This window comes from Oncorhynchus mykiss, chromosome 16, assembly GCF_013265735.2.
Source record: "Oncorhynchus mykiss isolate Arlee chromosome 16, USDA_OmykA_1.1, whole genome shotgun sequence".
In the NCBI taxonomy this organism is placed as follows: domain Eukaryota; kingdom Metazoa; phylum Chordata; class Actinopteri; order Salmoniformes; family Salmonidae; genus Oncorhynchus; species Oncorhynchus mykiss.
Genome location: NC_048580.1, coordinates 38250447 through 38265038, shown reverse-complemented (window position 1 = coordinate 38265038; position 14592 = coordinate 38250447). Strand labels below are relative to the sequence as shown.

General features: G+C 42.7%; 1 protein-coding gene across 2 annotated transcripts in view; it reads right to left on the bottom strand.

Annotated features, from left to right (window-relative positions):
• The window catches only part of cpne5a (copine Va), a 111812-nt gene that overhangs the window by 13509 nt on the left and 83711 nt on the right, over positions 1-14592 (bottom strand). For both annotated transcript variants that reach the window (XM_021565742.2, XM_021565743.2), the window contains 8 exons: positions 4939-5042; positions 4625-4729; positions 4216-4257; positions 4051-4126; positions 3121-3174; positions 2943-3004; positions 2612-2658; positions 2264-2445 (listed from right to left, as the gene is read on the bottom strand). In XM_021565742.2, coding sequence (XP_021421417.1) covers positions 2264-2445; positions 2612-2658; positions 2943-3004; positions 3121-3174; positions 4051-4126; positions 4216-4257; positions 4625-4729; positions 4939-5042 — 672 coding nt within the window. The remainder of the gene's footprint in view (positions 1-2263; positions 2446-2611; positions 2659-2942; positions 3005-3120; positions 3175-4050; positions 4127-4215; positions 4258-4624; positions 4730-4938; positions 5043-14592) is intronic.

Here is a 14592-nt window from a genome sequence, read left to right as displayed (position 1 = left end):
CAACAGCATCCTCCCGGATACCCTAGACCCACTCCAATTCGCATACCGCACCAACAGATCCACAGATGACACAATCTCAATCGCACTCCACACTGCCCTTTCCCACCTGGACAAAAGGAACACCTACGCGAGAATGCTGTTCATTGACTACAGCTCAGCGTTCAACACCATAGTGCCATCAAAGCTCATCACTAAGCTAAGGACCCTGGGACTAAACACCTCCCTTTGCAACTGGATCCTGGACTTCCTGACGGGCCGCCCCCAGGTGGTAAGGGTAGGCAACAACCCGTCTGCCATGCTGATCCTCAACACTGGGGCCCCTCAGGGGTGTGTACCTAGTCCTTTCCTGTACTCCCTGTTCACCCACGACTGTGTGGCCAAACACGACTCCAACACCATCATTAAGTTTGCTGACGACACAACAGTGGTAGGCCTGATCACTGACAACGATGAGACAGCCTATAGGGAGGAGATCAGAGACCTGGCAGTGTGGTGCCAGGACAATCTCTCCCTTAATGCGAGCAAGACAAAGGAGTTGATCGTGTACTACAGGAAAAGGAGGGCCCCCATTAACATCAACGGGGCAGTAATGGAGCGGGTCGAGAGGTTGAAGTTCCTTGGTGTCCACATCACCAACAAACTATCATGGTCCAAACACACCAAGACAGTTGTGAAAAGGGCACGACAACACCCTTTCCCCTTCAGGAGACTGAAAACATTTGGCATGGATCCACAGATCCTCAAAAACCTTTACAGCTGCCCAATCAAGAGCATCCTGACCGGTTGCATCACTGCCTGGTATGGCAACTGCTTGGCATCTGACCGTAAGGCGCTACAGAGGGTAGTGCACGCGGCCCAGCACATCACTGGGGCCAAGCTTCCTGCCACCCAGGACCTATATAATTGGCGGTGTCAGGGGAAAAAATTGTCAGAGACTCCAGTCACCCAAGTCATGGACTGTTTTCTCTGATACCGCACGGAAAGTGGTACCGGAGCGCCAAGTCTAGGACCAAAAGGCTCCTTAACAGCTTGTATGCCATAACCGCTGAACAATTAATCAAATGGCCACCGGACTATTTACATGGATTTACTATTTACCCCCCATTGTTTGTACACTGCTCCTACTCTCTGTTTATTATCTATGCATAGTCACTTCACCCCTACCTACATGTTCAAGTTACCTTGACTAACATGTACCCCCGCACATCGACTCGGTACCGGTACCCCCTGTATATAGCCTCGTTATTGTTATTTTATTGTGTTACTTTTTATTATTTTTTACTTTAGTTTATTTGTTAAATATTTTTTTAACTTTTCTTGATCTTCACTGTTGATTAAGGTCTTGTAAGTAAGCATTTCAAGGTAAGGTCTACACTTGTTGAATTTGGCGCATGTGGCAAATAAAGTATAATTTTAAATTATTTTATTTTATTTGTTAGTGGCAGACCAAAGAGTGGCTCAACCTCAGGCCTGTTAGATTCAGTTGGACGCATTAAGTGATGCTATGTTTCTGTCATTTTTGTTGTTGTTGGTACAACGTGTTGGAAGATTTTGTTTCTCCCACTAGGTCCAATAGCCATCGTTCACCACTGCTAGTCTGATGAGACAGTGGATTGCGCAGTGAGATGGAAGAGTAAATAGGTATTTCGCCATCATAGCCTTAGCCGATGGTAAGAGGTGGAATAGACACTGGCTGGAACACGGTTTTTACCAATCAGCATCCAGGATTAGACCCAGCCATTGTATAATTGAATTCATAGACTTCACTGTGGTTCTGCTAAGGCCTCTTCTGCCGCAATGCAAGACTCCTTTCAGCACATTCCTATCCCGGGATTGAGTCCTGCTTTGGCTCTTAGGCCAATCAAGGGCATGATTGGCTGCACAATCAGCCCCAACCCTTTAAAATGCTGCTCTTCTCCTTGAAACGCAGGAGCTGATTTTGAGTTAATAGGGCCCTGGGACAGTGGTCTCTAACCGCATTTGCTCCCACTCCCCCTTTTTTTTGCCTGCTTCTCTGCCTCTCCCCCACATGAAACACAGATTAACCCACATATTCACACCTAAAGATACTAACACACATACACCTACAACTTTAGTTGTATTAAAGGTACAAATGGGCACAAAATAGAGAAGCACACCATGAGAAAGAATCTGAAATATAGCTGGAGGTTTCTTACTCCAATCTGATACAAAATATGTGTATGCACTTCTGGAATTGGATCTATCAGAGTGTGTCTAGTAGCAGTGTTTGTGTGTGTCTAACCAGAGGGAAGGCGTGGGAGATCTTTCCGTCGGGGGGCAGCTTGGCTCCGAAGCCGTAGGCTGGGAAAAGCTTGTCACTGTCGTAGTCCTGGATGATCTCCCCCACAGCTTTGAGTGCCATGGCGTAGGCATTCATCTGGTACGGGTTCATGTAGTGGAGGGAAGTGGGCTGAGACGGATTACCTGTCAGAGAGCACAGACAAACACACATAGAGACACAACTGAAATGAATATAAATGAATGTCCACTCACTGCTGATTCCTGTCGTGACCTATTCCACTGTGTTATATAATATGTGCAGAAATGTATTTTTTATATGGCCTATGACAGCCCTAAGCTCCAGACTTACCATTAGAAGCAGTGAAGTCGATGGCTACTGTGAAGTTGAGTTGTGTCCTGGTGGGAAGGACATAAAATAGATAAACTTGATCCAAATTAGAATACTGGCGTCTGAGAGGACCAAACCTCTTCAACCAGGACTTTGATCAATAGTTTATTGAGTAGTTCCATTACTCTGTCCCTGGTCCTATGGGCCAAATTGACTAACTGGTTAGATGGAGTTATTTGCATCACATTCACACTGCTCCATGTCCAAGACCTTTAGTCTGGGGGGTTCTCAAGCTGTTTATCCACATAACGATGGGCCGAATCAACACTGGGCTAATTAACATTCAACTCACCCGCCTCGGATGAAATCCACAAACGTATACTCTGACTCCACTTTGAAGGACAGCAGTGTTACCTGGTGATCGTAGTGAGGGTGGGGGGATGGGGAGAAGGATAGTATGATAACAATAATTACCCCTCTAAATGAACACAATGGTGAAGCTGACAGGCAGATATGAGGAAGGTACTTACCGTGCCAGAGTTGATGTATTTCTTTTTCTTGCCCTTCTTTTTTGCATTTAAAACCTGGTTTGTGGAAAATAAACGAATGGATAAGAAAACGATTACAGCAAATTATTAAAGCAATATGAACTGAAGATGCTTGTGGTAAATATTGTGCATAATGTGGATGTGCATATCTATTCAAGGTACAACAAACTTGACAGCTGAAAGGATATGCCTGGTAATAGTAATGAAAATTGAAAACATGAAATTGGAATGGTGGTGGTTGCTGATAATGGGCCTATGTAGATATTCCATAAAAAAATCTGCCGTTTCCAGCTACAATAGTCATTTACAACATTAACAATGCCTACACTGTATTTCTGATACATTTTATGTTATTTTAAATGGACAAAAAATTAAATTTTTCTTCAAAAACAAGGACATTTCTAAGTGACCTCAAACTTTTGAAAGGTAGTGTATGTACACTGAGTATACAAAACATGAGAGACGGACTAGGTGAATCCAGGTGAAACTATGATCCCTTATTGATGTCACTTGTTAAATCCACTTCAATCGGTATAGATAAAGTTGAGGAGAGGTTAAAGAAGGATTTTAGTCTTTGAGACAATTGTTTGTGTGCCATTCAGAGCATGACAAAATACTGTAATTAAGTGCCTTTGAACGGGGTACTCTCAACAGTTTCCTGTGTGTATCAAGAATGGTCTACCAACCAAAGGACATCCATCCAACTTGACACAACTTTGGGAAGCATTGGAATCAACATCAGCCAGCATCCCTGTGGAACGCTTTCGACACCTTCTAGAGTCCATGCCCCGACAAATTGAGGCTGTTTTAAGGGCAAAAAGGGGGGTGCAACTCAATATTGGGAAGGTGTTCCTAATGTTTGGTATACTCAGTGTATATGCTTCTGAAAATACACAAACATTTGTGGCTCACCTCATAGACATTAAACTGGTTTTGTCCACGCGAGAAATCTCTGTAACTTGTGGTGAACTCACCGATGAAATCATGGCTGAAGGGAAGAATAGCTGAAGGTCTGACACATATTCACAAAGCCTTACAGACATTCATGTGTTCATCAAAAAGAGCACAAAAAAGTACCTTCCATCTCTGTCCCAGTCATAGACATCCACTTTAACCGTTCTAGTAGGGAAGCGAAAAAACAATTCAAGAAACGTATTTAATTTGTTCAACATGACCTTAGACACAACCACCACAGACCTACTTACTCTAAGGAAAAAGTGTCATGCTGATACATGTCCAAGAGAGGTAGGCTAATATCCTGTCAACAGTACACACTGACTCACAGAGACTCTGTCAGCATCATTGACATTGATCGATGTGAGATATAGTGTAAAATCCTCTGAGTCAATTCCAATAACACCAGTGCTGGCCCCTGGGACACCACGGCCGACTGCTGGCATTATTCTGAATGCCCCAGGACAGAGTTTGGGAAACCCTGCTGTAGAGGTTCCCCATTGGCTCCCCCCAGACAGTGTCTTTCTCTAACCTGTCATAGTCCCCGTTACACAGGGCCCTCACTGCGATGGTGAAGGGCTGCCAAACAGGGTTCAGGGTGTTCTTAACCACCTCCGTCTTATGACAGATAGTGAACCTGGAACAGAGTAGTAGAGAAAGTTACAGAGAGGAACTCACAACGTACGTACATGTGAAACTAGGAAATATCACAAGCATTGAGAGAATCCCAAGAACATGGGATAATGAGAGCTAGATACTCAGTCCAAGTACATGACAAACTGTGGTAGAACATCGAAAACACAGATGGAACTAGACATTGGATGTTCCCTCGGCAGGTACACTCACGTTCCATCTTCGTTACTTCGGTAGAAGACCAGGAAGGGGTCAGACTTCCCAAAAAAGTCCTTCTTGTCCAGCTTGTTGGCACACAGCTGCATGGTAGCAATGTCCTAGAGAGGAACATCAACAGATAACTTTTGGATAGCTTCTCACTGTAGCACATAATCAACATATTACTGTAGTCTAACCCTAAGGCAGGTTTTTTTTTTTTTTTACTTTTCTTGCCCGGGGTCCCCCACCCAGGCAAACCTGTGACCCAGGGAGCTCCAACATATGTTCGCACCAAAACATTTGACATCTCGTCTTACCATCAGGTGAATGATAATAGCAATTTGGTAGACAGTTTCATTATTTTGACCTTCCCATTTTGACCTTCCCAAAGTTCATTGAAAGAGGAAGTGTAAACTTTAACATAGTCTATTAGCTAGAAAGGTATCTTGGCAGTGTATAGAACATTTTCTATTTAAGGTATCTTTACTTTTACTCAAGTATGATATTTGAGAACTTTTTCCACCACTGCCTATTGTATGAATTCCCTTCATTAGCCATAGTTTCTAGTTTATTTTATTTTATTTCATCTTTATTTAACCAGGTAGGCCAGATGAGAACAAGTTCTCATTTACAACTGCGACCTGGCCAAGATAAAGCAAAGAAGTGAAACACAAACAACATCACAGAGTTGCATATGGAATAAACAAACGTACAGTCAATAACACAATATAAATGTCTATATACAGTGTGTGCAAATGAGGTAAGATTAGGGAGGTAAGGCAAAAAATAGGCCGTAGTGGGTAAGTAATTACAATTTAGCAATTAAACACTGGAGTGATAGATGTGCAGAAGATGAATGTGCAAGTAGAGATACTGGGGTGCAAAGGAGAAAAAAATAACAATATGGGGTTGAGGTAGTTGGATGGGATATTTACAGGTGGGTTATGTACAGATGCAATTATCTGTAAGCTGCTCTGACAGCTGATGCTTAAAGTTAGTGAGGGAGATATGAGTCTCCAGCTTCAGTGGAGAAAGGAGGAATTGGCTTTGGGGGTGACCAGTGAAATATACCTGCTGGAGCGCGTGCTATGGGTGGGTGCTGCTATGGTGACCAGTGAGCTGAGATAAGGTGGGGATTTACCTAGCAAAGACTTATAGATGACCTGGAGCCAGTGGGTTTGGCGACGAATATGAAGCGAGGGCCAGCCAACGAGAGCATACAGGTCGCAGTGGTGGGAAGTATATGGGGCTTTGGTGACAAAACGGATGGCACTGTGATAGACTGCATCCAATTTGCTGAGTAGAGCGTTGGAGGCTATTTTTCAAATGACATCGCCGAAGTTGAGAATCGGTAGAATAGTCAGTTTTACGAGGGTATGTTTGGCAGCATGAGTGAAGGATGCTTTGTTGCGAAATAGGAAGCCGATTCTTAATTGAATTTTGGATTGGAGATGCTTAATGTGAGTCTTGAAGGAGAGTTTACAGTCTAACCAGACACCTAGGTATTTGTAGTTGTCCACGTATTCTAAGTCAGAACCGTCCAGAGTAGTGATGCTAGATGGGCGGGCAGGTGCGGGCAGCGATCGGTTGAAGAGCATGCATTTAGTTTTACTTGCATTTAAGAGCAGTTGGAGGCCATGGAAGGAGAGTTGTAGGCATTGAAGTTCGTCTGGAGGTTAGTTAACACGGTGTCCAAAGAAGGGCCAGAAGTATACAGAATGGTGTCGTCTGCGTAGAGGTGGATCAGAGAATCACCAGCAGCAAGAATGACATCATCACTTTCAAATAAAAGAGTCTGCCTGAGAATTGAACCCTGTGGCACCCTCATAGAGTCTGCCAGAGGTCCGAACAACAGGCCCCTCCGATTTAACACAAGTATTTGGAGAACCAGGCATGTGAGAAACCAAGGCTGTTGAGTCTGCTGATAAGAACGTGGTGATTGACAGAGTCAAAAGCCTTGGCCAGGTCGATGAATACAGCTGCACAGTATTGTCTTTTATCGGTGGCGGTTATAATATGGTTTAGGACCTTGAGCGTGGCTGAGGTGCACCCATGACCAGATTGCATAGCGGAGAAGGTACTGTGGGATTCAAAATGGTCGGTGATCTGTTTGTTAACTTGGCTTTCAAAGACCTTAGAAAGGCAGGGTAGGATAGATATAGGTCTGTAACAGTTTGGGTCTATAGTGTCTCCCCCTTTGAAGAGGGGGATGACCGTGGCAGCTTTCCAATCTTTGGGGATCTCAGACGATACGAAAGAGAGGTTGAACAGGTTATAATAGGGGTTGCAACAATTTCGGCAGATAATTTTAGAAAGAGAGGGTCCAGATGATCTAGCCCAGCTGATTTGTAGGGGTCCAGATTTTGCAGCTCTTTCAGAACATCAGCTATCTGGATTTGCATGAAGGAGAAATGGGGGAGGCTTGGGCAAGTTGCTGTGGGGCATGCAGAGCTGTTGACCGGGGTAGGGGTAGCCAGGTGGAAAGCATGGCCAGCCCTAGAAAAATGCTTATTGAAATTCTCAATTATAGTGGATTTATCGGTGGTGACAGTGTTTCCTAGCCTTATTGCAGTGGGCAGCTGGGAGAAGGTGCTCTTATTCTTCATGGACTTAACAGTGTCCCAGAACTTTTTGGAGTCTGTGCTACAGGATGCACATTTCTGTTTGAAAAAGCTAGCTTTTACTGTCCCATCTTCCCTGAAAAGTTGCATATTGCGGGGGCTATTCGATGCTAATGCAGTACGCCACAGGATGTTTTTGTGCTAGTCAAGGGCTGTCAGGTCTGGAGTGAACCACGGGCTATATCTGTTCCTGGTTCTACATTTTTTTGAATGGGGCATGCTTATTTAAGATGGTGAGGAAAGCACTTTTAAAGAATAACCAGGCATCCTCTACTGACGGAATGAGGTCAATATCCTTCCAGGATACCCGGGCCAGGTCGATTAGAAAAGCCTGCTCGCTGAAGTGTTTTAGGGAGCATTTGACAGTGATGAGGGTTGGTCGTTTGACCGCAGACCCATTACAGATGCAGGCAATGAGGCAGTGATCGCTGAGATCTTGGTTGAAGACAGCAGAGGTGTATTTAGAGTGCAGGTTGGTCAGGATGATATCTATGAGGGTGCCCGTGTTTACGGATTTGGGGTTGTACCTGGTAGGTTCATTGATCATTTGTGTGAGATTGAGGGCTTAGATTGTAGGACGGCCGGGGTGTTAAGCATGTCCCAGTTTAAGTCACCTAATCACCTAATAATCAATTCACACATGGTGTCCAGGGCACAGCTGGGGGCTGAGGGGGGTTTTTCAAAGGAGAAGCTCGAATTGTTTGGGCACAGACCTGGATAGTATGACGCACTTTACTGGTATGCGTTTATTCCGTGTTTTATTTCACGAGGTATGTTTTGTGTTTATACAATATTGTTGTGACTGTTTGCGCGTTTGCACTTTTGCATTGGCTGGAGGTTTCAACGCAGTGGTGTCCGTCTGTTGGTTTCTCCTGCCTAAATCAAGTGTGTGCCTGTTCACAACTCTCTGCTCTCCTGACTCCACTCCCAGTACGCAGGCCATTGACATCTATCTTGTCGGAAAATGTTATAGTTAGGAATGGAAATTTCTGGATTTTTGGTGGCCTTCCAAAGCCAGGATTCAGACACGGCTAGGACATCTGGGTTGGCAGAGTGTGCTAAAGCAGTAAAAAAAAGAACTTAGGGAGGAGGCTTTTTAATGTTAACATGCATTTACGGCTTTTACGGTTACAGAAGTCAACACATGAGAGTGCCTGGGGAATGGGAGTGGAGCTAGGCGCTGCAGGGCCTGGATTAACATCTACATCGGCAGAGGAACAGAGGAGGAGTAGGATAAGGGTATGGCTAAAGGCCGGTCGTCTAGTGCGTTCGGAACAGAGAGTAAAAGGAGCAGGTTTCTGGGTGCGGAAGAATAGATTCATGGCATAATGTACAAACAATGTACAGTGCAGGCATTGACTGACGATGAGAGAGGTTTAAACTCTAGAGACACCATTTAAACCAGGTGAGGTCACCCCATGTGCGGGAGGTGGAACAAAAGCAGCACACAGACGTCTTTCCTATCCGTAGCCTACGATTGTGCTACAATGATGAACATCGTTGTTCAGATGTGAAAATCCACATATTTTATCTTTAAGCAAGTCAGTTAAGAACAAATTATTATTTTCAATGACAGCCTAGGAACAGTGGGTTCAGGTGCAGAACGACAGATTTGTACCTTGTCAGCTCGGGGGTTTGAACTTGCAACCTTCCGGTTATTAGCCCAACGCTCTAATGTTGTGTACATGTTGTGTACTGTGTTCTCCACACCTCAATACAAGTGTAAGACAATTGGGTTTGGTAGTTTCAACTGACCTCTCCACTGTAAGACTATGTGACTGAATATCAACAGGGGTGAAAGGATAACTTAGTTCCCATTCTATTACTATCAAATACAAGCCTGCATCCCCTTTGCCCCAATGCTTTGCCAATTTAGCCATTTCAAATGGTAAATTGTACAATTTAACACCTGGTTAAGCCAATCCTCCTACATCACTTGGTGAGCACACCTTCTTCATATTAATCCTGGGGTTTCTTCCTGTCCCACAAAAAGTATTATAGCCTCGTTATTGTTATTTTATTGTGTTACTTTTTATTATTTTTTACTTTAGTTTATTTGGTAAATATTTGTTTAACTTTTCTTGAACTGTACTGTTGGTTAAGGGCTTGTAAGTAAGCATTTCAAGGTAATGTCTACACTTGTTGAATTTGGAGCATGTGACAAATAAAGTTGTATTTTATTTGTTAGTGGCAGACCAAAGAGTGGCTCAACCTCAGGCCTGTTAGATTCAGTTGGACGCATTAAGTGATGCTATGTTTCTGTCATTTTTGTTGTTGTTGGTACAACGTGTTGGAAGATTTTGTTTCTCCCACTAGGTCCAATAGCCATCGTTCACCACTGTTACTATAGGACACTGGAGATCGAATTTCAATATTGAAACAATGTTGCAAATATCGGAGATACAGTACAGACAGCAAAGTTGACACAAATATCTGCTGTTGAAAACCAAATGCTAGTGACAACCAAATGCTGGTCTTAAAGAATGAGGATATCATGTCTAGATGCGTTTTTACAGTTTACAGTAACGATTGCCTGGCTGGTCTGATGAGACAGTGGATTGCGCAAGGAGATGGAAGAGTAAATAGGTATTTCGCCGTCATAGCCTTAGCCGATGGTAAGATGTGGAATAGACACTGGCTGGAACGCGGTTTTAACCAATCAGCATCCAGGATTAGACCCAGCCGTTGTATAATTTAATTCATAGACATCACTGTGGTGCTGCTATGGCTAAAAACCTTTTCTGCTGCAGTGCCAGACTCCTTCCAGCACATTCCTAGCCCGTGATTGAGTCCTGCTTTGGCTCTTAGGCCAATCAAGGGCATGATTGGCTGCACAATCAGCCCCAACCCTTTGAAATGCTGCTCTTCTCCTTGAAACGCAGGAGCTGATTTTGAGTTAATAGGGCCCTGGGACAGTGGTCTCTAACCGCATTTGCTCCCACTTTCCTTTTTTTTTTGCCTCCCTTCTCTGCCTCTCCCCCACATGAAACACAGATTAGCCCACATATTCACACCTAAAGATACTAACACACATACACCTTCCTCTGTAGTTGTATTAAAGGTACAAATGGGCACAAAATGGAGAAGCACACTATGTCCCACAAAAAAAGTATTTGTTTAGTTATTATGTCATATAGTTTTTAAAAAACGGTCTGGAATATTCATAGGTAACATTGGCAGAGCTATAATAAAATTCTGGGACCACAACCATTTTAATCACGTTGATCTTTCCCCATAAAGAAAGTTCTCTCTTCCCATTTTTCTATATTGGTCTTAATCTTGACTAGCAGTGTCTCAAAATTTAGTCCCATCACTTCCTCCAAAATTCAACTAAATTTAGAACCCAAATCTTTCATCCCAGTAGGAACCTGTTTGACGCTAAATGGGGTAACATTTCCAGAGTAACATATTGCATTAATTGACATTGCTTTCGACTTATCCCAATTAATTTTGTAGCTTGACAAACTAGAATATGATTCAATACAAGTAAGTAATTGTGGAACAGACTGAAGAGGATCAGAGACCAGCAGTAGAATATCGTCTGCATACATAAGCATCTTGTGTTTTTTTCCTCTGCCATGGACACCCCCAATTTCTGTATCTGTACTTATCATTGTCGCAAGCGGCTCTATAACTATGGTAAACAGGAGAGGGGAAAGAAAGCAACCCAACCTTGTACATCTAGAAAGACTTTAAAAAAAGGACACATTTCATTTGTAAGAACTGTTGCTTTAGGATTGAAATAAAGGACCCTTATTTCTTTACAAAAGTCAGGACCAAAAACACATTTTCCTAGGGTTCTTAGGAGAAAAGCCCACTCTACCCTATCAAATGCCTTCTCAGCAGCTAAGGAGACAGCAACGGTAGGAACGACTGTATATTTGAGAGGTTTAACCACATGAGGGGTAAGAGCCTACCTGTTCATAATAAATCCTACTTGGTCACTATGTATGATCTTAGGTAGTGCCTTCTCTAAGCGTATTGCATGGTCTTAGTAAGAATCTTTACAATCCACATTAAGAAGGCCATCCAGACCAGGTGACTTCCCTGCTTTCAAAAATAAAATGGTGGCTCTAACTTCCTGTTCTTTTATAGTCCAGTCTAGGTCCTCTACTTTGCTATCTGATAATCTAGGTAATTCTATACCAGATAGAAAAGTATCCATATCTATGGGGCTCGCTGAACAGGAGGATGTACTGTATATAAATCTTCATAAAACATTGAAACATTGTTTCTCTTTTTGGATGAGGTCACCACCTTATTGCCCTTCTTAAATGCTGGGATTACGTTAGAAGTGTTCTGCATTTTTAGTTGCCTTGCTAGTAGACGGCCTGTCTTCTCACCTTCCTCATAAAAACTGGTTCTAAAGCCTAAACAGTGCATATTCTCTCTTTTTGTTATACATTTTGTGCAACTGACATTTCAGTTTGCAGGCAGTTTGAAACGTGCTATCTGTGCAATGTATTGCCAAATCCCTTTCCAATACACATTTCTCTGTTTCTAATCTTTTTACTGCTTCAGCCCCTTCCCTCATCTTTTTGGACGCATATGCTATTAATTTCCCTCTAATATGATTTAGAGGTTTCCCATACTGTGGAAACCCTTTCAGGTGAGCCTACGTTGATCTCAAAAAAGGAACTAAGATCATGTGCTAGTGATTGGCTAAATATCTAATCTTGCAATGGTGTTGAGTCTAAATCTACCCTTCCTTACATTTTCAGAGTTTATATCAACATGTAACTCCACTATAGCATGATCTGTGAGGGCGATGGGCCCAATCTTGCAATCAATCACATTATTAAACATGAAATTAGATACCAAGAATACATCTATTCTGGAGTGTGTCTTATGACAGTGGGAGAAAAAAAAAGTATATTCTCTATCATTAGGATGGACTAATCTCCATATGTCTGTAAGGCCCATATCTTCTGCTAGCATATGTATTGCAAGTCTATCTTTTGGCATGGAGTTACCTGTACATTTACTTCTATCAATCACATTGTCCATCACTTGGTTGATGTCTCCAGGAAGGATGATCTGCCCCTCCATATTTCCCAGTATAACATTGACCTCATGAAAAAAATGTGGTTCCTCCTTGTTGGGAGCATATATGTTGCATAACAATACCTTAATCTCATTTATAAGAGCCTCAATGCAGATAAGCCTGTCAGACTCATCAGAGTGTTGCTTCAAAATTACAAAATGAAGTATTTTCCTTATAAGAATAATCACCCAATTTTGTTTGGAATTAAATGAGCTATGATAAACTTCTGCAACATAGCCTCCTCCAAATTTCAGTGCCTCTATCTGTTAAATGTGATTCCTGTATAATATCTGCCTGTTTTGATTTTAAATATGTCAAAATATTTTCTCTTCACTTGGCTACCACAACCATTTACAGTATTTTCCAAGTATCCATATTTGCTCTGAGAAGTTACAGCCTGTGAGCATGAAGTACCCCTTTTAACACGTTACAACTCTAATGAACATCATTATATAAAATTGCACAATATATGCTCCTGCTGTAGAAAAAAAACACTGTAAATAAACATGGAAAACCAATCCCCAAATAAAACAAAGCAACATAACGTTGCTTCTCGATGAATCAATCATCACAGAACTGTCTTTGATGCTGCAGAAGATAACCTGCAGTCTCAACTAAACATGTTTTTTATTTTTTTATTTAACTAGGCAAGTCAGTTAAGAACAAATTCTTATTTTACAATGACGGCCTACCCCAGCCAAACCCAGACGACACTGGGCCAATTGTGCGCCGTCATATGGGACTCCAGATCACAGCTGGTTGTGATATACCCCAGGATCAAACCAGGGTCTTTTGTGATGCCTCTAGCATTGAGATGCAGTGCCTTAGACTGCTGCGCTACTCGGGAGCCCTTATGGCCAGTGAGGTGGTCCGTGAGGTGCATGAAAGGCTAAATTAGTAACACTGCCCAGAGTCCCTCAAACAAATAGGCTACCTTCATTTGTATTGTAAACAGCCTACAATTCAACTTGTACTTTACCTTGTCTCGTTTTCTGTATCTAGGCTAAACACCTTGCTCTCGCAATACACTTTCTGCCTCCATGTTGTCCTTGAAAATAATTTTATTTCCCTTCCAAGTATAGAGCAGGGTCGCTGAGAATGGCAGATTTCAACGACGAGGATGCCGTCTCCCGTCTGGCGAAGGGTATGAGAATCACGAGAAAAAGCTGGATATGTTGTGGAATCGTGTCGAAAAACTTGAGAACAGAAGTAGGAGGAATACGGGGAAATTAGTTCATCGGAAAGAGGGGAGTGAGACTGTGGACTAATATTGTGTGTGTGCAGAAAATCATCGCAGGCATGAATTTTAAATTTTAACCATGCCTGGCGGGATATGGGCCCCCGATAATGGTTCTCATCCGATTCCCACAATCTACAGCCCGCGACAAGGTACTTAAAGCGGCGGAAGAAAAGGGTGGCTTTCAGTGGGAAGGCCGCAGGCTGTCTTTTTTCCCGGCCCTTTCCAGGAACTGGCAATGAAGAGGAAGAAGTTTGCAACGGCGAGGAAACAACTACACGAGAAGAACATCAGGCACACACTGCCACTCTGCCCCATCCATCCATCCTCTCTTGTATCGCATCAACTTTTTCCTTTAGCTCGGTAGTTGTTTTCATCGTGGGGAAATCAGATGCAACACCCAACAAAGTCGTATTCATCTTTCCCATTTGCTCAAATAGATCTTTCTGATTTACCGATTTCTCTGGGGTTATGTGTTTCTCCATGTCTTGGTGGGGGTTTCGGGAGGACTTCCTGTTTATTTGCTAGTCGATGTGGCCTTGAATACTGCGTGTTAGGCCCGAATAAGTTTTTAGCGTGTATTGACACTTTAGCGAGATGTTTCAAAATGTAAATTATCTTTATATTATACTGTACTTCAAGTCAGTATATGAAGTGTATATCGTTGAGTTTCAATATTTACATGTGGGCATTTGGAGCTCGCTAAAATGCTGCCATCTTTTTTGGTAATCACACCTGACGGCAATATTGAAAGATATCATGAAGAA